The sequence below is a fragment of the Fusarium vanettenii genome (genome assembly GCF_000151355.1).
Source record: "Fusarium vanettenii 77-13-4 chromosome 1 genomic scaffold NECHAsca_1_chr1_3_0, whole genome shotgun sequence".
NCBI lineage: Eukaryota > Fungi > Ascomycota > Sordariomycetes > Hypocreales > Nectriaceae > Fusarium > Fusarium vanettenii.
The window spans coordinates 3,230,601-3,251,868 of record NW_003315881.1 but is presented as its reverse complement, the minus strand read 5'-3'; the positions used below and the strand labels follow the sequence as shown (position 1 = coordinate 3,251,868).

Below are 21,268 nucleotides of genomic sequence, written 5' to 3'. Positions count from 1 at the left end.
CCAGGGATTTGTTCCTTTGCTCTCCAAGAGGTTGCAGGTCCGACCTGGTAAGAGATCGTGTTTGATTGCTTGCCGTGCCGTACTGCGGAAGCTGGCGTTCCCGCTCCATTGCCGTCCCTCGCCGTCGTCTTCTTGTCCAACGAGCCAGTCTGGATGGCCCTTAGCCGCTGGTGTTGGTTTTGTTAGTCGAGTCTCGATATGAATCATGTTAGTTATGTCCCTTGTGTATGGGATAGACGCCATGGTATCGCATCTCACTCGGTGCTAGTTGATCTGTGTTGAGGGCAATGTAGTCCCTGTGAAGACTTAAAACGACGAGTTAGAATAATTGATGAGTTAAAGCAACTAGACTCGTTACCTCTGAGCGAAACACTCTTCTCACATGGGTTGCGTCGTGATAAAAATAATATGACGAACAGGTAGCGGGGTCGTCTTGGCAGGCCGGGAAGTGAATGTCAATCCCCATTTCAAATGAAGGCATTCCCATTATAGACCATACGCCAACGGGTATTGAGAGCCGGATGATCCGTGTGTTGCCTCAATGGTCAGAGAGACCGGGTATAGTACCCATTGACACTGTCCATGATCATCCGGGCCGAGGAGCACAGGCACATCACAACCGAGCTACCCTATGGTCACAGACCTCCAATGCCTGGCGAGTTGGCTTGGTGAAGTGACACATCAACATTGTGCAACTCGACATCTGTCCGGGGTAGATCCGATACGACCACGCTGCACAGATAGCAATGCACTTGTCCATGTGTGTGGTTGAAATACCTCACAAATGAGACAGCAAGGCTGTGGGCGGGAGAGATCTTTCCGCCAGCTCAGTGTGAGGTTCACCAACGCCTCCTGAGAGCCAGTGTAAAGTGTGGTGTATGGGAACACCATGGGGGTCCATGGGAAATGCTCATTCCCATGGTAAAATAGCATACCAGGCCTGGGTCAGCGTGTCCAGACATACTCATGTTTGGGTGCTGATATCAACCGGGAGCCTTTCCTCTCACCGCGAGACAACAAAAGCAGCTCGCCCCCCCTGGCGTCAACAACTTATCCAGAGACCGAAACAGCCACCAGCGTCACCTCATCACCTGCGTGCAGCGATTTTCCAGCATCATGGGATTAACGGGATGGCTGCGCGGGACGAGACCGCCCAGAAGGAAAATGTCACTCGCCCGATCTCAACAATCTCCACACCGCTTCGAACCTTGGAGACGATTCTATGCATCCCGACACGTCAAACTAGACTCGACGGGACCCAACTGCCGGCTGATTGGGCTGGTTTCGAAAGCCAACTCGGCCGACAAACTCTGTTGCTGACGGCCCAGAAGACTGCCTCTAGGCTGGGCCGCGTATTTGATACGGCTTGCGCTTTCTCGCGCCAAATGCCAAGGCCGACCCTTCAGCCAAGACCCAGGGACCTCATCCAGACCATGTTCTCTGGGACCTGTGGAGACGCTTGTGAGAAGGCCGACAGGGGCACTGGACTAGGCGGGGCACCAAGTCTCAAGGCGTGCGAGGAAAAGACCGTTCTAGATCCCCATGATCGTCATCGGCGTTTCTTGATGTGGGCGAGTGAGTTCCACTGCATCCGTTCGACGCACGGGACGCTGCCACCACCATTTGCCCATTTTCCGAAGAGATCGGGAACTTTTTTTCTTATTTTTTCTTTGCCCGGTGCATCACCCCCTTCCCTTAGTCTCTCACTCGCTCATTCGCCCCGTGGCCTGTGGGTTTTGCATGTCATTCCCATGCTCTGCGCCCTATCACCTCCTCTCCTCACACCAACCGAGGCATGCCAGGAGGCTGAAGGGAGAGACAGGTGCAGAATGAGGCTTGCTTCGGTAACTGTCATTCATGACTCTCCACTTGATTAACGAGCCAAGCTCAGAAGGGGAATTCGCGAAGGCGCCTCTGTTCAGCCCCGAAGACCTCTGGTGTAGAAAGGACAGAAGCTAGAGGCTGGAGGAAATGTCGACAAATTGTGATGAGCTGTTCCATATGGACGTTGCTGATAAATTAATTCGAACGGCACCTGATGTGGTTACCATGAGACTTACTTATCGAAGGTCTGGCCCTATATAGGCCCTGTCGCAGCACTCATTGTGCTGGTGCCAAGACGTTGCACCGATGCTTCCGCCGCCGTTTACGACTGCTGCGGAGTAGCACCAGCCAATATCCTCCATCGTGCATGTCGACCCTGTCTCTGTCTCCCTCTTGCTGTCTCTAAGCATGACCTGACATGTACAGTAATATGTCGGTTGCGTCGTCGGTGGATGGGAGGAAATAGATGACTGACTAGGGGGAGGTGGGTGGTCGTGAGGTAAAAGCGAAGTCAACCCAAATCATGACCTGTCATGTCACTTCGTCGCCTGGTTCTGCCGGCTTGTGTCCGTTCGTTTCATTCGTCTCGCAAGGTACTAAGCCGGCCGCGTGTGTGGAGAGTGGATCTGCCGCATGGCTCAATCGAAGTCAGAAGCGCGTCCGCCAATGTAAAGCCAGACAAGTAAAGTGTCTCAGGCGCATGGACTTGGCACAAGAGCCGCTGCAATGTCAAGCCTGGTGGAGGAGGATGACTCTGGGGGCCTCGCAATTGCTGAGAGGGCCCTTTGAAGAGGCTCCTGCGATATCCAGTGCGGAATCCCAGCGTGGCCATGGTCCTTGTCATTGCCCTTGTCCCAGGTGCCAAGCCGGGCCTCCAAAGCGCAGGAGCTATTTGGTGCAGGAGGAGGCGTCGTATATCCACTCGCTAGGCGCCGCAAGCCAATTCCCCATCCCAATCTCCATGGCTAGCGAACCCCGGTTCTGTCTGATGGATGCTGGCGAGGGTGCGATGCTCGGTGCTGTCTGTCGGGATTTGGTAGAGGCAGAAGTTGGGGAGAGCTGAAGCGATTGTTGATCCCTTCCATCTTTTCTTAGCCTTGATTACTTTTTCTAGCCCTGCGCTTTGCTGATGTGTTCCGTATTGGGCATTGGGCAAGTGCCTTGGGTGGTTAGTTACAGCTGGACCTGTAGGAGCAGGCAACCTCGTGCCTTCCCCCAATGCCGAACCGCCCACTGCACTGGGATTTGCATCGCACCTTCCAGCTGGAAGCTCAGCTTGGATGCGAATGCGGAGATTCCACCGTACTTACCTTACCTTGTCTACCACAACTTATCTCCCCAGACGTGACTTGACTTGACCTCCATGCTTCTCCCCCTTCCAGTTCCAACCACCATCTCCATCCTTTTGGGAGCCTTCTGCTGTGCTGCAACGTCCGTCCTCTAGAGAGAGACGACATTCCATCAGACTCCCATCCATCTCTTGTTCGCCCCTTGATCGATGGCTCCAGTCGGACCCTGGCCCTGGATCCCCCAATTATCACTGCGCTGACCTAGACCCGACCTTTTGAACAGCAAAGGTCGCGTTACCGAGACTCGCTTTCACCTGGTACTGCCTGATGACCTAGAATCCCCCTCCGTGCGGCTCTTCCGGCCCTACTGGACCGCTCTTCACGTACGTCAGGACCCGTCCGTCCTCTTTCGACCCCGATTCCCGATCCCGCCACCCGGACAAGAACAGTTGGAGCTTGGAGTAAAAAAGTTGGATTGACTCGAAGGCTCTTTTGTTTCGTATTGGCTATTTGGGACTTCCCCTTTCCCACAAGCCAAACCAAACCCACGTTGCGTCCGAGTCAAGCTGCATGGTCCCAGTCTCGACGAGCGCTACCGAACACTTTAGCTGGAAATCCCCTGCAACCGTTCCGTCTGATCCCTTATCCCATCTCGATCCCTATCCCATTTCTTCCCCCCTCCCCCCCCCTCTTGGACGCCGTAATTCTCGACATATACCTGCCTGCCCGGGCTAATTGCGCCGCCTAGAGAGGTACCTGGCAGAAATCCAGCATTGACTGCATCCTCCCCATCCCCACTCCCGCAGCCAGGTAACTTTCACCACCAACCACCACCACTGTTTCCGAAATATACACACGAGATCCCTACGCACACCTCCACTGCGTGCACATACGCTCAACGGGCACACGCCCCTCGTCCCATCTCGATCTCCTGCTTGCCGCTGCGCAAGGCCCCAAGCCACTAGGTGCCAGGACTCGCAGTCCCTCCCCCGGGGCTTCGACTCCGTCCTCGCCCCAGGTGCATTCATGCAGCAGCTCTCTAGTTCCAACTCTTCCTCATCTCCCTCCGCATCTACGAATTGTCCCGTCGCCTCTACCGCCGCTGCCGATTCGATCGATCCCGAAGACGACGACCATCGCCATCGCCGTCCTTGCGCCGCCGCTTCGACCTCAGGACTTGCCCGCACACCATCGAGCGCAAGCACCACTGAACTTGGGACTGGGACGGACATTGCTATTCTAGAAGCTGCCGCCAACGCTGTTGGGGAGGCTTACAACAGAGCTGCAACAGCCGGCATAGTTGCCCACGTCCCTCCCCGAGTTCCAGCACCAGCATGGAGGCGAGATCCTAGCATACCAACCCTGGCCTCCAACGTGCCCGTGTCCGACTCCGCGACACCATCATTGACGGCCTCGACTGCCAGCGCTATCCAACAGGCGAGTGCACTCACGATCGCCAGTCGGCGAGGCATCAGCGCGCCCACCGGAGGGCTCACGCAGCCTCCCGTTCCGGCGAAGCGTCCCTCTGCCCCGACCAGAGGCGAAACCGTCATGCAACCGTCTCCTGTGAAGAAAGCTCGCACCGGTGCGTCGCCACCTCGCAAGGTCGAAATCCCCAGTCAAGCTTTGGGTCTTCATCCCTCCGCCGCAAGAGGAAAGAAGGAAGGGCCCCTCTCCCCCCTCTTCTTCTCGCACACACCTTCAAGACATGTCAACCGCCCCACGGTCTTTCCTGCCGGTGACCCAGCTGTATCGATGCTCTCCCGTATGCGAGAAGACCCAGCTGGAGGCGTTACGACGCTCAAGCTGCCTCGCGCAAGTGTGAGTTCTATCAGCCCTGGCAGATCTGAGAGCACACCTGGTAGTTGGGGCTCTTCAATGGACGCACCTGCGCATTCTGGAAGCCCAGACAGTCGCACCCTCCCACCAGGGCTACAAATGCTGCAGGGTATTGGCGTTATCGAGTTTCTTGAGCAAGATGAGAGACCGAGCTTCCTGATAGACTTGGATAATGCGGCCAATGGTAGCCGCGCCGGGCTACATATTCTTTACTATAATGCTTCCCTGCGAGTTGCGCACGAACTTCTCCAGTTCCTGACGGTAGATCAAGAAGATGCCAGCCCAGAGACCGATTTTGGACGCTTTAAATCATGGATCATGACCTCCGCCAAAGCTCGAACGCTATCTGAAGCGAACTCCGCTACGCATGTCTACGCTGGCATCACATGGACCTATTCGACACTGAGGCGAAGATTCCGTTTCGTCAGCGCCCGCGCAGGCTTTGCTAGCTCTCGACCAAGCTCTGCACTCCCTCTTATTGACGAGGCTGCTGCCCCGGAGAGTCGAAGCGTTGCACACTCACCAGAGATGCCAGTTACCCCTGACGCTGAAATCGTTGATGCCCCCGACTATTTTGGTGATGCCGAGCCTGAGGGGGTCACTTTCAGCACCAACAACCCTGATGGCGCTGAAGTTGATATGCAGGAAGACGAAGGAAGATTACATCCTGATGAGTTTACAAACCAGGTGTTCCAGTCGCAACCGGCGAGGTCGATCTTTGACTGGACAAGGATACCACCCTCGGAAAGTCTTCCTCCACACATCAAATTTGCTCGATCAGTCGATTGGGCATCGACCCCCCTAGGACCCATCGAAGATTGGCCTGTAGACCTGAGAACCATGTCCAACCTGGTTATGGGCAGTCCACATCCTGCTGCCATGTACTGGGGACCCCAGTTCGTTATCATCTACAATGAAGCATATCTCGACATTGCAGGCCGAAAACACCCAAAACTTATGGGTTCATGCTACATGGAGGCTTGGCCCGAGATTTGGGATGAGATCAAACCGGTCTTCAAGAGCGCGCTGGAATCCGGCCAAGCCACAATGAAGCACGAGAATCGGCTTTTCATCAACCGGCACGGGTTTTTGGAAGAAACCTTCTTTTCCTGGTCTATCGTCCCTCTCGTGGGTGGCGACGGCGAGGTTGTGGGATTGTACAATCCCGCATTCGAAAACACTCGTCGTCGAGTCAACGAGAGGAGGATGCTCACACTTCGTGAAATCGGGGAGAGGACGGCCGCGGCGACGACTGTTCAGGGTTTCTGGCCACAGGTGCAGAAGGGCCTCGAGTATAACGAATTTGATGTCCCATTTGCATTGATTTACTCTGCGAGAGAGGACAATGAGAGCGAAGTCTCATCTTTACATTCTGGCAGTTTGATCCATTCACCCCAAATGGTCCTTGAGGGCGCTCTTGGTGTCCCCGAGAACCATCCAGCAGCGGCTTCACACCTCGACTTACGGTCATCTGATGACGGCTTTGCCCCCTACATGCGCCAGTCGATGGCTGCGAATGGCATCCCAGTTGTGCTCTCTGAAGAAAACGGCACCCTCCCAGCGAGTCTCATTGAGGGCATCCACTGGAGAGGGTTCGGTGATCCTTCAAAGACCATTGTTATCTTTCCCGTTATTCCAACTACAGCGGGCGAATCTGTGATCGGTTTCATTGTCATGGGCACCAACTCTCGACGGCCTTACGATGACGACTACAAACTGTTTGTCCATCTGCTCAACCGGCAGCTTGCTACATCGATGGCTTCAGTCGTCCTGTTTGAGGAGGAGATCAAGCGAGGGCAAAGAGCTGCTCGGCTCGCCGCTTTGGATCGCCAAGAGCTCTCGATGCAGCTTTACCTCCGCACGCAGGAGGCCGTGGAGAGCGAGTACAGGTTTACTAGAATGGCCGAGTTTGCGCCAGTTGGCATGTTCATTGCTAATTTCGCTGGAAAAATCAACTACTGCAACGACATGTGGTGGCAGATTTCGAGGCACTCTCGATCTGAAGACTCGGTGGATACGTGGATGGATAGCGTTCGGAACGAGGACAGAGCTGCCCTGGAGCAGGCGTGGACCAGGCTAATCACAGACAAGGTCACCATCTCGGTCGAATTCCGGTTCAAGTGCAGTCAGCAGAGCGGCGGAAACACAATCGATACGTGGGTGCTTATGAGCGCATACCCGGAGAAGAACCAAGACGGCAATCTCAAGCTGATTTTTGGCTGCATCACCGACATTTCTTCCCAGAAATGGGCCGAAAAGGTTCAAAGCGAGCGCCGGGAGGAAGCCGTTGAGTTGAAACGGCAACAGGAGAACTTCATTGATATCACGAGCCATGAGATGCGGAACCCCCTTTCAGCAATTCTGCAATGTGCCGACCAAATTGCCAACAACATCAGTACTTTTGACGCTCACGACGTCAGAGTCGAGGTGGAAACACTGTTGGAGAATTGTCTCGACGCTGCCAACACAATCAATCTTTGCGCAAGCCATCAGAAACGCATTGTCGACGATATTCTGACACTATCAAAGCTAGACTCAAACCTCCTGGCAGTGACCCCTGTGGACGAGCAACCTGTGAGGGTGGTACAAAGGGCGCTGAAGATGTTTGAGTCGGAGTTGATAGCCCATGACATCGAATTCGCCTTTAACGTGGACAAGAGCTTTGACGATTACAGCATCAAGTGGGTGAAACTTGATCCTTCCAGACTTCGACAGGTGTTGATCAACTTGATGACAAACGCCATCAAGTTCACCCAAGGCCGGGAGAAGCGGACTATTACGGTCAGCCTCAGCGCATCCAAGCATGTGTCTGAGTTGACTCGCAGGGGTGTGGTCTATTTCGACAGGATCGATCATCAGCGCACGGCTCTCATGGACATCAACAACGCGGATGAATGGGGTGTTGGTGAGGAAATCAACATCCACTGCACAGTGGAAGACACGGGTCCTGGTTTGCTTGAGGAGGAAATGAGGTTGCTGTTCCAGCGGTTCCAGCAGGCTACTCCACGAACACACGTGCAATACGGTGGATCAGGGCTTGGGCTCTTCATCTCGCGGATTTTGACAGAGATGCAAGGAGGGCAGATTGGCGTCACATCCCAGCGAGGCATCGGCAGCAAGTTCAGCTTCTACATCAAAACTCGGCGCTCTCTCAACCCTTCCTCGGATTACGAGCAGGTCACACCTTTCAGGATTATGCGAAAGGCGCAGTCTCTAACCCCTCCGTCCAAGCCTGAGCTTACTCGCCAGGTTTCACGGCCAGGACCCGAAGACTCGAACCAACTGTTTGACGTGTTGATCGTTGAGGACAATATTGTCAACCAGAAGGTTCTCCAGCGACAGCTACGCAACTGCGGCAACAACACGTTTGTCGCGAATCACGGCAAAGAGGCGCTCCAGACACTGCAACGATCAAGATTCTGGGCCGGCAAGGAGGCTGAGGGTGTCGATATCTCAGTCATCCTCATGGATCTTGAAATGCCCGTCATGGACGGCATGACGTGTGCTCGGAAAATCCGAGAGCTCGAACGGGAGGGGACCATTGTCCAGCACATTCCTATCATTGCTGTCACGGCTTACGCACGACCGGAACAGATCGAGAGTGCAAAAGCCGCAGGGATTGTAAGTGCTCATAGTGATATACTCATGTTGAATCTTGCTAATCATTTGTCTGTAGGACGATGTCATCTCCAAACCGTTCCGCATCCCTGAGCTACTGCCCAAGATCGAAGAACTGGTTGGCAAGTATAAAAACCTTTCGGTGTCTGCTTGAGACGTCGGGAGCTGTCCTGTTGCGTCATGTTAGCTCGCATCATCCTTTGATACCCTTGGCCTAATGAGGCAGATATTTTCTTCGCTCTTGTCCCTTTGGCCCATTGGAATATCATGGGCTCCCGGATATAATTTGCCCTTTGGCATCAATTGCCTAGAGATATGTACGACCTGTTTTTCTCGACATAATTCTTTGTTCACCTCATCATTATGACTGGGTTATTCCCCTCAGCATTTGGACTTGTGAAGGCATTCAGGCGTTTTGGAAGAAGCATGGGAAAGGAAACCTTGGGGGGTCAAACTGCAGTACACGAAAGCAGTGGGAGCTTGTGATCTTTATTTACATATACGAGACTTGTTTGGCTGTCTGGTCTGGGCAGAACAGATGGGCACTGAAAAAGCAACATTTGGTAGGGCATACACGATACAACGTGGCGTTGTTGCTGGGTGCTAGGTGAAGGATGCTGCTGCTCTTGACTTTGGCCTATTTTGACTTGAAGGGAGTCATTTCTGGTCACACACTATACGTTTTACGTACGGTTGGTTCTACGGGGATGGATTTACGACGACGATGTGCATGTATCTAGCTAGATAAGATCCTTTGGCGCCTTTGATATCCAGAACCTAGACTTGCTTTGAACTGATCAATCGATGCACGCACGCATGCATGAATGAATAACTCTTGCGTTACCATTGTGATATTAACCAGACAGACCATTCGGCTGGTCATGCGCGACTTGGCTGTGATGTGCAGGTGAGGCGGATGCAACGTCCTGAGGCTATGGTTTGGGAGGCATTCAGGGGGCGCACGTGACATTCATGTCAACAGTACCAACCAAGGTCGACATTAACCAATGTTTTAAGAGTAAACATTCACAAGAGCATAGTAAACCAAACCAACATGTTCAACACGCAGCAGTTGTATTATTAGTATTAGTTATCTCCATTCCGGGTATCAGACAAGAAAAGACAATAAGCAACGACGCGAGCATGCCGCCTCCTCCAGGCCGGCAGCCGGGACAACTTTTTTTTGTGGTTTCGTGGTCTGTTTCCAGACCCTTTTTTTCTCCTTTCCTCCTCTCATATTCAGCAAATATGGAAATTGGTATCAGTGAAGCAGTCTTGACAGGGTATCTCGGTATCTTGTGAAGAAATGCAGATCCTTCCTTCCATTCCCAACCCTTTCAATGCATGTGTGTTGTGGTAAAGTTTTTGTTCATGGTGATTTAGTCGTAACTCGCAACGATCAACGGCGGGCCACCCTCTAGGCAGCGGCGGTGACGACAGGAGCGGGAGTGGTAGCGTTCTCAGGCTTGTTCTCGGCCTCGGGCTCGGCAGGCTTGGCAGCCTCCTCCTCCTTGGGGGCCTCAGTCTTGGCCTCCTCTTCCTTAGCAGGCTCCTCCTTGAGGGTCTCCTCCTTGGGCTCCTCGGCGTGCTTCTCAGCAGGCTTGGGGGACTTGCCGCGGATGGTGTTGCGGAGCTTGGAGAAGGGGCTCTCCTTGACCTTCTCGCCCTCGGCGGGAGCGGGAGACTTGTCACGCTTGCCGAAAGCGAAGGGGAGAGAAGACTTGCGCTTCTCCTTGATCTCCTTCTTAGCCTCAGGGGCGGGAGAGGTAGCGGCAGCAGCCTCGGTGGTCTCAGTGGGGACAGTGGCAGGGCTGGAGACGTCAACGGCGAGGGGAGTGGTGGCCTCGACGGGAGGGATGACTGGGGCAGTCTCAGCAGCCTCGCCCTCCTTGGGGGCCTCAGCGGGCTCAGTGGGCTTCAGCTCGGGAGTCTTCTTCTCCTTCTTAGAGAAGACGTTGCCGAAGAAGCTGTTGCGCTTAGAGGCAGTGGGCTTCTCCTTGGGGCTCTCGGCAGGCTTCTCCTCAGCAGCAGGAGCAGCCTCAGCGGGAGTCTCCTCGACAGCCTTGGCAGGCTCCTCAACGGTCTCAGCAGGCTTGGCGGGCTCCTCGATCTTGGGAACCTCCTCAGTCTTGGGAGCCTCCTCAGCAGGGGTCTCGGCGGTAACGGCGGTCTCCTCGACGGGCTTGGTCTCAGCCTCCTTCTTGACCTCTTCCTTCTTGGACTCCTCCTTCTTTCCGAAGCCGAAGAAAGAAGTGCGCTTGCGGCTAGCGGATCGTCGCTTGGGCTCCTCAGACTTGACCTCCTCCTTCTTGCGCTCGTCCTTGGCTTCCTCCTCCTTGGGAGCCTCCTCAACAGCGGGGGCAGCCTCGGCGACGGGCTCCTCAACGACAGGGGCGGTCTCCTCCTTGGGGGCCTCAGCAGCCTTCTCCTCCTTCTTAGGAACAACGGGCTTGAAGCTCTCGACGGTGGCCTTGTAGGTCTCCGACTCGGTGACAGTGTCGACGAGCTCCTTGGCCTCGGCGATCTTGAGCTTCAGCTGGGAAACCCAGTTGTCACGCTCAGCGGCGTTAGCAGCCTTGAAGGTGTGCTTGTTGCCCTTGGAGGTGAGGTGGAACTTGTGAGAGCCATCGGTCTCGGGCTCAGTAGCATCGGCCTGCGGGGTTTTGGTGGTTAGCTCACTGTGACATGCCGGCAGTTCGTGCATTGGGGTTGCGTGGGAGTGGATCCCAACTTACCAGGCTGATGACGCTAGAGGGGGTGGTCTTGTCGCCGACAAAGAGAAGACCCTTGCCAGTCTCGGAAGCCCAGGCGATGTTGGAGTGGGCAGTATCGGCAGACTTCTCGGCCTTGAGGTAGTGGGCGAGAGACTTGGGCTCAACGGCGTCGGAGCCGAACCAGAAGAACTCCTTGCTGGCAATAAGGTTCCTGAGGTGTGCGGTTAGAAAACACGGTGCGATTAAACGGGTGTGCACGCAGCACGCAGCGCCAGCTATCGTACGCCATGATAGCACAGATATGTAGGGCTGCGACGCGCCGCGGCGACTCGAGTCGACTCACTTGGGGAAGCTCAGGCCCTGAGCCTTGTGGTTCAGGTGACCCTCCTCGATGGGCTTGACCTCCTCCTTCTTCTCCTCGGCCTTGGGGGCCTCTTCAGCCTCAGCGGGCTTGGCCTCCTCAGCAGGCTTGTCCTCAGCAGCGGGAGCAGACTCGGCAGCGACAGCGGGTGTCTCTTCGGCGGGCTTGGTCTCGGCGGGAGTCTCGACGGTGGGAGCCGAGATACCGGTGGCCTCAGGCTTGGTCTCCTCGGGGACGACGACGTTCTTCTGTTCCTCGGCCATTCTGAAAGATTTCGGGGGGTATCAAAGGAGATTGGGTATCACAACAAACAAAGACGTTGGTATAAAAAGGAAAAAAAGGAAGATGATCCAGAAAAAAGGCGTTGGAGTTCAGATGGAGCTGAAGAGCGGTAGAGAGGGAGAGGGAAAGAAGAAGGAGGGAGGAAAGACGAGAAGGAGAGGGGGCGCTTGGGGGTACTTATTTGCAGAGTGCGAAGGCGGTTTGCCAGCCAGTGCCAGGTTAAGGTGAGGTGAGGTGAGGGTAGAAGCGCAAGGCAAGGCAAGGCAAAGCAAAGCAAGCTCCAGCGCAACACAACGCAACGCAACGCAGAAAGGGTGAGTTGAGAGAGGAGGAGGGAGTGAAAGTGGATGTGGGTCCCGTCGGCAAGGGTAAGGGAAGGCAGGGTGTGTGCGGTGTGAAAATTAGCCTTGGGAGGGGAGTGGGAATCATCAGTGATGGGCGGTGGAGCGAATGAGCGTCCTGACAGTGTCTGCCTGTGCCTGTGACAGCAGTCAAATTTGGGGGGGTACAGGGGGAGGCAAGCTCTGCTCTGTCAGTGATGGAGATGAATCACTTGGCGCCCAGTGTGAGAACAGCTTTTTTTTTTTTCTCGTTCTCGTTCTCCCTGTGGACAGTTCGCCCTCTTTCTCTTCCCTGGTCCTGTCATCTTGAATCCTGACCGATGCCGTGATGCTCTCCATCCCTTCACAACATCCATCCTCTATCAGTGATCCCAGATACCGTCCTGGTCCCCTAATCCCCACGGCCTGTCCCTGAGCTCGTCCCCTGAGGTCCCCTGAAGTCCCCTGTATCACCAGGCGCTACAGCAGATAGCTTGGTACGCTTTGCCCACGGACGTGCATCAGGTAACTGGCCATTATCACGTCAATCCGCCGGCAATTACAGGGCACAGCACCCGCCCTGATGCTGATCAGTTTTATATAGCAGCGGCGTAGAATTTTCGTCTTCCACACTAAAAACCATCCTGTTCCCTAGCAACACTCTGTTCTTACTTCAACTAGACGACTCTCATCATCATTCCACCGAACCAAATCCCCCCGTCCATTGTCTTTCCAATAATTCTTCCCTGTTGTTGCTGGGTGAGGCGCTGGCCCGTGCTGCATTAAACGAGTGGGCCTGAAATTGCAGACGCCCCATGGCCCCGGTGCCCCGTCGACCTGCCGGCCTTCGGTGGAGCACACCTTGCAAAGGGCTCCAGCGCTAGCCGCGGACAAAATTGCAGTAGCAACCCAACTGCACTTGCCTGCACTTGCCTGTGCTTCATGGCGGGGCTCACGTATCGTATCGACTCAACTCGACACGTACCTTCCCATTCACAGACAAGGTCGTAGAGATGGTTACTGTGAAGATGCGGAAGGCAAGCCTGGACGGAAGGTACCCCGATATTCACCGTCCTTTTTTCGTCACTCACCATCATCTCGCATCCATGTTGGAAAGATTCTTTTTGGAATTCACCTCGGGATCATGGAAGCTTTGGAACGTGCTTCGGCCTGGACCCCCAGAAAGTTGCATGTCAATGTCAACTTCAAGCAAGGCCCCTTTCCTTTCGTATCGACGGATGCTCCCGGACAGCCTGCCGGCCCCTTCCCTTCCCTTCACCAAGGAACAAGAAGCTTTACTTTGCCCTGCCCGCCTTTTCTCACCGTCAATATCCATCATACTCCGTACCTACAGCATCTCGCTGCACGGCGCGGAACCACGCCCGCTGGCAGGCTGGGCTGATAACTACTACGTGCAGGCCTCAACGCTATTGACGCTACTACGTACGGAGTGCTACCACCTGGACGATCAGACCCGGGCTGGAGCCCTCCCTGAAGCCCGGCCGGCTTCAGTGTCGTCGCCGATGTTATTCCCTGGAACTCGGCCGTGTCCCGACAATCAGCATTGATCAATCTCCATCTTTGACCCTACTGACCGACATGCTCACCCCATCTCTCGCTCTGACTCAACCGGGGCGGGTCCCTCGAATAAGAAAGGGAAATCTCGCTGCTCGCCCACTGGTTTGAATGAAATTCCCTTGTTGTCGGGAACAGGGTCTTGAGACGACATTTCAATATCGATCTTCAACCCACCTCTCGGCCCCAATGGGCTGCGGTACCTACATCCCCACATTGCCGAGCAATCTTGTCTGGCACTTGACCTCCTTGCTGGCACAATCCACCAAAACGGCGGCAACAAATGTATCAGAACCATGTGCTCTCCCAGTCTCCCTCTCGTCTCCAGCCCACAAGTCTTGCTTTTCTGGCTCCGTGTCTCGTCGTCTAGTCGGCTGTCTCTCATTCTTGACTGACCGTGTCTCTCCGCGAGATGAATCAGACATCGTACGTACCTAATAACAATCTGCCCAGCTCCCAGGTCTCTGATGAAGCCCAATCACCGGTGGATCTACCTCCAATATCTCCCATCTCCCTGTGTCCGAACCTTGTCGAAACCCTTGCACTCAGCATGCAATCGTGGGCCATGGGGAGCCACTGACTTTCAGTGAACAATCCACCTGGTCCCTGTCCCTGGATCCTCGCTTGAGCCCAGTGCCGACGAGCGATCCGTGCCAGGACCGCCCTCAACAACCACAACCACCTCGCTGTGGTTCTGGTGGATCGCCATTAGAATGAAAACCGAAATCAAATATTGTTCCAGGGGAACACGTTTCGACCGACACTTCTGTCTGGACAGTCACCAGCACTCTTTCTACGACGTTGGCTGGCGTCTTGCCTGCTTGGCATGGTTCCTTGGCCGCCTTGGCATCTTGGCTGTCTCTCTTCGTTGCGCCATCCATCCAGGCCAGGCAAGCCCCCGGCGCCGCCCACGGTCGCCATGAGGCTCTCGTGTCTCGCCTAGACGCCTGAGCTGCTGCACCGGATCCTGTGATGCTCGGTGGCTTGAAAATTTGCTGCACAACGACAAAGGCGTTTCACCCTCTTTTTCTGACGCTGACGCATCTGGCTCTTGTGCCTCTGGTTGTTGGTCCCCTGTCCCCATCTCGGCCTCTGGGAAGACACGGCGATGCACGCAAGTGTCAGGTCAGGTCATGTCATATCAGGTCACGCTTCGCCGTCTCCAGAAGCGTCATCCTCTGGCAGCCTCTTGCGTCCAGTAGCCTTCAGCTTCAACCCTCCATCATGTCTGGGCCGCGGGATCCCGCACCTGAACCAAACTACTGTCGGATATGCTGTGTGATTTGTTGTCTGTTTGTGCGTGTGCTTGTGCTGTGCTGCCAGGTCCCAGCTCATCTCTCTCTGGCCCACGAAATTCTCTAGAATTCTGTGGCCATGGAACGACGTCCAAGCAAGAGTTGGTCCTCCGGGCCCAAACATGGCCTTATGGCGGCGCTAGCGACGACGTCGTAATAAACGGGGGCCCGCATTGCGCCCTAACTCGAGCAGCTCGGGCGAATCAATCAATACGGAGCGCTGCTCCCTTCGACAGGACGGGAGGTACCCTGCACTGCATCAGAGGTACTTCCTTGAATTTTATGGATGATCTTTCTCTGGTGTTGGCTCTTGGATGCCCAAGATAGTACCTTGCTTCGAGGTCGAGTACCTACATACCCTGTATCACAAACTTCATTCGCTGGTCGAGCTCATGCAAATGCAGGAAGCTGCAGCCCGAGGCAGGAGCACACGAGCATCACGATGGAGAACGGCCACGCGCTCGCAAAACAACCCACATGCAGCCTTGTATGCATTGTATCGACCTCGAAACCTGCATCTATCTTCCATCACCTCCCACTTATTGTCCTACGGGGTACAGCACAGCGCAGCACAGTGCAAGGGTGGTAGCACACGCAAAGTGCCTCTTGCCCCAATCCAAAGTCAAAGCTTGCATCCGGGTTATCCACCCATTCACAAATCACATCACAATGCCACAATCCCGCGATGCCACAGCCAGCATCTGTCTCTGTTCCAGCACCTGCATCAGCCACTCGAGAGGGCTCAAACAGTCGAGTTCGATCCAGGCTATAGGCAACCCCAGCCGTGGCTCACACGATCGCGCCTCTCCCTCAACTTGGGGTCCAGGTGACTCAAGGCCCGGCCGCCGTCTTGGCCAAGTCGAGCATAGCTTGTACAAGTTGGGCATAGGAGGCCAGCCAAAGCCGCGAACACCAATCCACCTGGCAGTAGTTCGGGACCCTTTTTGCTGCAACTCTGAAGCCGCTGCTAGCAGTGGACAGGACTCGATCTTCATGTTGACTCCTCATTCCCTTGACTCGAACACACAGGGCTACCAATATCGGGGCCTTCTGGTGAGACACCCTAGACACGCAGCATCTCCCGTCGGCGGATCAACGCCGAGACATAACAAAATGAAGTGAGTTGATGACCTGCAACGGGAGACGGCACGGCCTTTGTGCGACCAATGCTCTGGATTCTGCCACGGCATATTATTTCGTGGGTGGCTCTGCGGGATGTTAACCGCCGGAATGCCATGCATCGGATCGGATACAGAAGTCATTCTGGGGAAGCTATCGCCTGCGGTTGCCTTTCTGGACCCTTCTTTTCCTTCCATCTCGCCTCCGAGGCGCCTTGGTTTGCCTGCTTGGCCTTCTGCCCTCGCATGGACTCGTTGCCTTGGTTTCTGACCTACCGCCACCTCCTTTCACGAAGGACCAGCGCCTGATATCTTGATGGGCACTAATAAAAAAAGCACAAGAGCACGGAACGGAACAGTGCACGGCGGCGATCACCACACACGGTCCGCCGCCCGTGGGCAATCAATCGAGATCCACATGCCCGTCAGCTCAACCACCACGCCTTGGCTTGACTCCGGCTTGTGGGACCCAGCCTAGATCCTTGTCGGTAGCCTCTTGGAAGCCATGCCGTTGTTGAGGGGGGGAAACGTCTCGAAGCCGGGCGCTTCTCTTGCTTGAACAAGAACGGTTTTCTCCTCTGAGCAGTGTTGTATCGCAACCCTTGGAAACCTTAGCAAAAGGCATTGATTTCGGTACTTTGCCCGAGGCACACCGACACTCTCACTCGCTTGCTGAGATTGTACGGCTGGTATCCCTGGAGAAGAGCTGATCCGTCGTCGACCGATGGCACCTAACCCCGTCTCGTCTGGAAATTGGGCCCTGCGCTTCTCATTTCACGATCCAACCAAACACACAAACTCCCTTTTGCCTCTCGGGGCTCTGTGGGTTTGTTCGTTTCACCCCGTTGGCCACTCATCAGCCACTCGCGCGGCTGGGCCTTGTTTGTTTGCGGCGAGCCTAGCGAACAGTTTCAATGCGATGCACTGAAGCCGTACTGCATCTCGATGATGCTGGAGGGATATGGCATTATCCCAACCACCATATAGACGCCGAGGCACCGTCATCGTTGTCCTCGTCAGGCCGCCCTGCGTTCAGGCATGGATGTGAATTTCGGATGACAATCTCGTCTGAAGAGAATTGCTCCCAGCAACAGCAACACGTGTGCATCCTCCGAGAACTGCTTGAGCCATCAGCCCTCTGACTCTATCAAGAAGAAACTTGGTTGGCTCCACAAGTTGATCTTATTAACACTTCATGCGACCGTGCAGCTTTTCCCAGAAGTACATTACAGTACCAACCCGCTTGTCCGATCGTCGTCTTACTTGGCTATCATGCTTATGCGGGTATGGATGTTTACTCTCGCAATCTGGCTCTGGGCCGTCGTGATTCGACCCGTGATCCCATGTCTTGCTCAGCTTCCGAGACGCGGGCATTGATGAAGAGACAAGACGGGGGGTGGGCCGTACTGTATCAACTCTCCGAGGCCGATCAGTCAGTCTCCAACCGACGGAACCGTTCCAGCCACGGACTGGGGGGTCATGTGCTGTTGACAAGCTTTTCCAGTCGCAACGGTAACTCTCGCTCGCCGCCCACCGTTTCCAATCACCTGATTTGCCGTCGGAGTCAAGGTTGTCTCCTTGCCCTCATCATTCCACATCACAGCATTGGCGCGATCCCGAACACCGGCTTGTCTTTCTTGTGGTTGTGGTTTGTGAATGTGACCGTCCGTGTCCGGGAGAGGCGGGAATGACAGCAGTAGAAAGTCGTATCGTATTGCTGTTGCTCCGACGGCCCTTTCTTGTCTTGTTTTCTCACAACTCCGGTTTGGCCGTTGTGGTGTGAGGCAGTTTGTGCACCTGATGATATTGCCTGCTGGGCTATCTGCTCTTTGCCGCCCCGTCGTGACACCCTGATAGTCAATTGATTCTGCAGCGGTGCCACTCCCATTACTCAAAGGTACTGGATTGTACTGTACTTTGCTATATCAAGTCAAGTCATCCTATCAAGGAATGAGCAAGAGTCCTCCCGTTCTGCCTTGGATGCATCCCACACACTCGGCCAATCAATGTCACAGCTTGGCCGACGACAGCTGGGGCTAACAAGGCTCTTCATGATCTCGTGCCTATGCGTGCCATGCTGTATCATCCGGCCGTTCCCCTCACCTCCATCTCAGCTCGTGCGTTGCTTGCTCTGGGGACGGCTAGGCATCCCACCATCTCTGAGCCCATCTTGCTGGCTGCCACCCTTCCCGTCGATCGCGGCTCACCTCGGGCAAAGGTCTGTCATGACGGACTCGGGCCTTGTCCTCGTCGAGCAAACGTTCATGCAGGCCCCGCTCCCTTGCAGACCTAGCCATGTGCATGTGCTCGTCCATGTGGCTTGGTTCTCCGACAAGACTCCCGCGCCCGGCTTGTCACCTTTGTTTCTTCCAAGGTCAGATTTCTCTTTCAAATTTGAAATCTTGATGGTGTGCAGGACCCTGGTTTCAGATTCGCCGACTGGAGAGAGAGCCTGATGTAAGCCGGGCTTAGTCTATCCACGACGCCGCCATGTCTCTTGGACCACTCGTCGTCAACCGCGCTTATCAACCGTAGAGGGGTTGTACGTGATAGGTCGTAGATATTGTGAGCTCGAGCAGTCAACCTGATTTGGTACAGTACAGTACATGCGGGCTGGGATACGACGTCGAGCGGGATTTTCACAAACGAGTCCTTTTTTCTCTTTCTGTCCATTTCCGCAAGTCGATCTTCGTTTCAGGAATAGATCTTCTTCGATATCATGGTTCGAGGACTGGGATCTTTGACCAGCTGCTCTTTCGCCCCGGACGGTCCCGTGGGGTGTAAGTTTCTTTGCTTGAGGGTGGTGAAAGGGCGAGATGGCGGTGAGACGAATGCAAGGGACGGTGCAGTCGAGGATGTGATGAAGCTGGGGATATTGCTTGCAGGAGTTTTAACCTGCATCATGGCTTGCTCTTATTGTTTTGATTTGTCTTGGGAATGCGGTCTCGGATCGGCTCGTAGTGTCGTTTCTGATGGGCGATATTTGTTAGTATGTATTCAAGTATACCTGTCTTCCTACCGTAAGCCTTTGAGTCTTTGATTACAATGAACCAGAGATAATGTGAAGTTGATTTTCTTCTGGCGAGGCATTGCCTACATCAGTCTCGATCTTGGTCGACCTGACAAGCTGGCACACAGTCTCACGAGTCTGGGTGATGTGATGCTTCGTGGTGTTCCTCGGGTAAGGCCAACATCGTGTTGATAGGTGTGCTCTTGGCTCGTGTGCCTGACACACTCCGTCTTTGTGAGGAAAGGAAGTGTCTGTGCCAACAACAATGAAATGACTCCCTGTACGTACGGCTTTCCCAGAGATCCCCTTGTTCGTAGCTAGTGTTTATCTGTAGTCTGTGAAAGAACCACCTCCTACCCACGATCTGCTTGAGCCAACGTGTCACAGTCGGTGTCATTAGATGACCCTGAGCCGTGCCAACCGGGTCTACTGCTTAGTTGGGGTACTTCTTCACATCATTCTCCCTTGTTGAGAAGGTCTCCGACATCTGGAGGACTCTCGAGGGCTGTGTCGACTCTCTCTCTGGGAGAGCTACACCTCGAAGAGTCTGTGGTACGGAACAAAGAAGCTGTCTCGAGAGTGTCTTTGGCATGGAATCTCATATAAGGATGTGAATAGCATGTCTTGGAGACGCTTGGATACTTGTCTGTTCTTCGCGATGGCCGTCAAGGTGGTCCGGGGCCTGGATTTGGCTTCGAAGCTCTTTGCCCCTGGTTTCTCAGCATCACTGGTCTGTTCTGGTGAGTTTCTAGGCTCATGAATGGTCAATACAGTACCTACTGCTGGATCTAGAGGGAGTATTGGGGGAGTTGAGGTCTTCAAGCTCGATGTGTCGCTTCAACTGGTGGATGATGATGTGAACGGTCGGACAGCTCTGCAAGGTATGATCTTGCGATAGGGGGTGAGATCTTGCTGGCGACGTGCCTCGTAGCGCGTGATGACTATGATGCTATAGACACAAGCTATCATCGAGGTAATGACCCTGCCGACGTCGCTGGGCTCTTCGTCGATGCCTTCGTCGCCTGGATCAGTCCACCGTTAACATTCATTCGACGAGTAAGGGGGCGGAATAGATCATTTTGGATTCCAGATATAGTCAGTCTGCTTATGGAGGGTACTTATGGGATGGAGCGAGGCCTCACAGATCGCACGGTCGCAGGTAGGACGAAAGGAGGGAGGTTTGGGATGCCTTCTGCGACGCCGACCGCCAAGGGGCCAGCCACGACAGGCCCTTGACGCCTTTCAAGACGTAGACCCCCAAAGTCTTGCCTTGCGAAAGCTTGTGGTACGTGATTTAGATGTTTTGGGGGGTCTGTCGTGTTGTTCTGGGATGAACAGCTGTCGTCCTTTGTGCTGCTCGAGCGCCACGACGTCAACACAGGGGCCTGTGGGACAAGGACTTGATCCCCATTGTTCGCGATGTTCTCTAAGCAAGATAGATGATGATTTTGATTCTTTGGCGGCGTTCTGGACATGGTGATAACATGGGGAGTACGGGGATCATATTTAGATAGGGGTCCGCCACGGTGGGATGCGCCGGGTGTTCTCCAGTGCTGGACCGCTAGGCCATCAAGACACCATACCTACGAGAGACACGACTACGCCTTTGACCACGAGCAAGAAAAGGATATGGTGGTCTATGGGATGACCTGCTAAGCATCTACGGGACATTTGACCAAGTGTGCCTTTACCCCTTTCCTTGAGCCCTCCTCCAGCCTGCACAGGATATAGTCCCCTCTACTCTTTGCCAGGCCACTGCTAGACCAGAAGACGGGGCACTGAATATCAAACTCCGGGGCACCTCTCGGTGGGAGGCCGGAGGACACACCGGTGGCTGTGGGTCTCTGAGTGGGCGTTGGGTGGCTACCCTCCGCTGGCCGCACCGCAAGGCAGAGCGTTTCCCAGCGAGGCTGCGAGCCTTGACCCTAAAGATCGAGACTGTGATTCACAGTCGGTCCCGCAAGGATAAATAAACGTCTCCCAGGAAACCCCGACTATTTCTTCTCTTCTTCCTCATCCCCTC

At 54.7% G+C, this 21,268-nt stretch overlaps 3 protein-coding genes across 3 annotated transcripts; 2 read left to right on the top strand and 1 right to left on the bottom strand.

Moving 5' to 3' along the window:
* Positions 1-4,139: 4,139 nt before the first annotated feature.
* On the top strand, positions 4,140-8,724 carry NECHADRAFT_90345 (uncharacterized protein; the record flags this gene model as incomplete). The annotated part of the gene is made up of 3 exons (XM_003054455.1): positions 4,140-4,260; positions 4,357-8,573; positions 8,629-8,724. The coding sequence occupies 3 exons, from the start codon at positions 4,140-4,142 to the stop codon at positions 8,722-8,724; spliced, it is 4,434 nt and encodes a 1,477-aa protein (XP_003054501.1).
* A 903-nt stretch (positions 8,725-9,627) lies between these two features.
* NECHADRAFT_98938 (uncharacterized protein) lies at positions 9,628-12,042 on the bottom strand. Its single transcript, XM_003053747.1, has 3 exons — positions 11,628-12,042; positions 11,306-11,495; positions 9,628-11,223 (listed from the first exon to the last, which is right to left on the bottom strand). The coding sequence occupies exons 1-3, from the start codon at positions 11,906-11,908 to the stop codon at positions 9,988-9,990; spliced, it is 1,707 nt and encodes a 568-aa protein (XP_003053793.1). The 5' UTR covers positions 11,909-12,042; the 3' UTR covers positions 9,628-9,987.
* Positions 12,043-19,903: 7,861 nt separating this feature from the next.
* Positions 19,904-20,901, top strand: NECHADRAFT_75285 (uncharacterized protein; the record flags this gene model as incomplete). Its single annotated transcript, XM_003054454.1, has 4 exons — positions 19,904-19,985; positions 20,019-20,126; positions 20,201-20,404; positions 20,756-20,901. The coding sequence occupies 4 exons, from the start codon at positions 19,904-19,906 to the stop codon at positions 20,899-20,901; spliced, it is 540 nt and encodes a 179-aa protein (XP_003054500.1).
* Between the last annotated feature and the right edge of the window lie 367 nt (positions 20,902-21,268).

Bases quoted from the DNA above. Each gene is read 5' to 3' on its own strand.
- NECHADRAFT_98938 (XM_003053747.1), bottom strand. From the start codon at position 11,908: ATGGCCGAGGAACAGAAGAACGTCGTCGTCCCCGAGGAGACCAAGCCT. The intron at 11,496-11,627 runs GTGAGTCGACTC...CGCACACCTCAG, and splicing joins CAGGGCCTGAGCTTCCCCAA to GAACCTTATTGCCAGCAAGG. The intron at 11,224-11,305 runs GTAAGTTGGGAT...AAAACCCCGCAG, and splicing joins CCTCTAGCGTCATCAGCCTG to GCCGATGCTACTGAGCCCGA.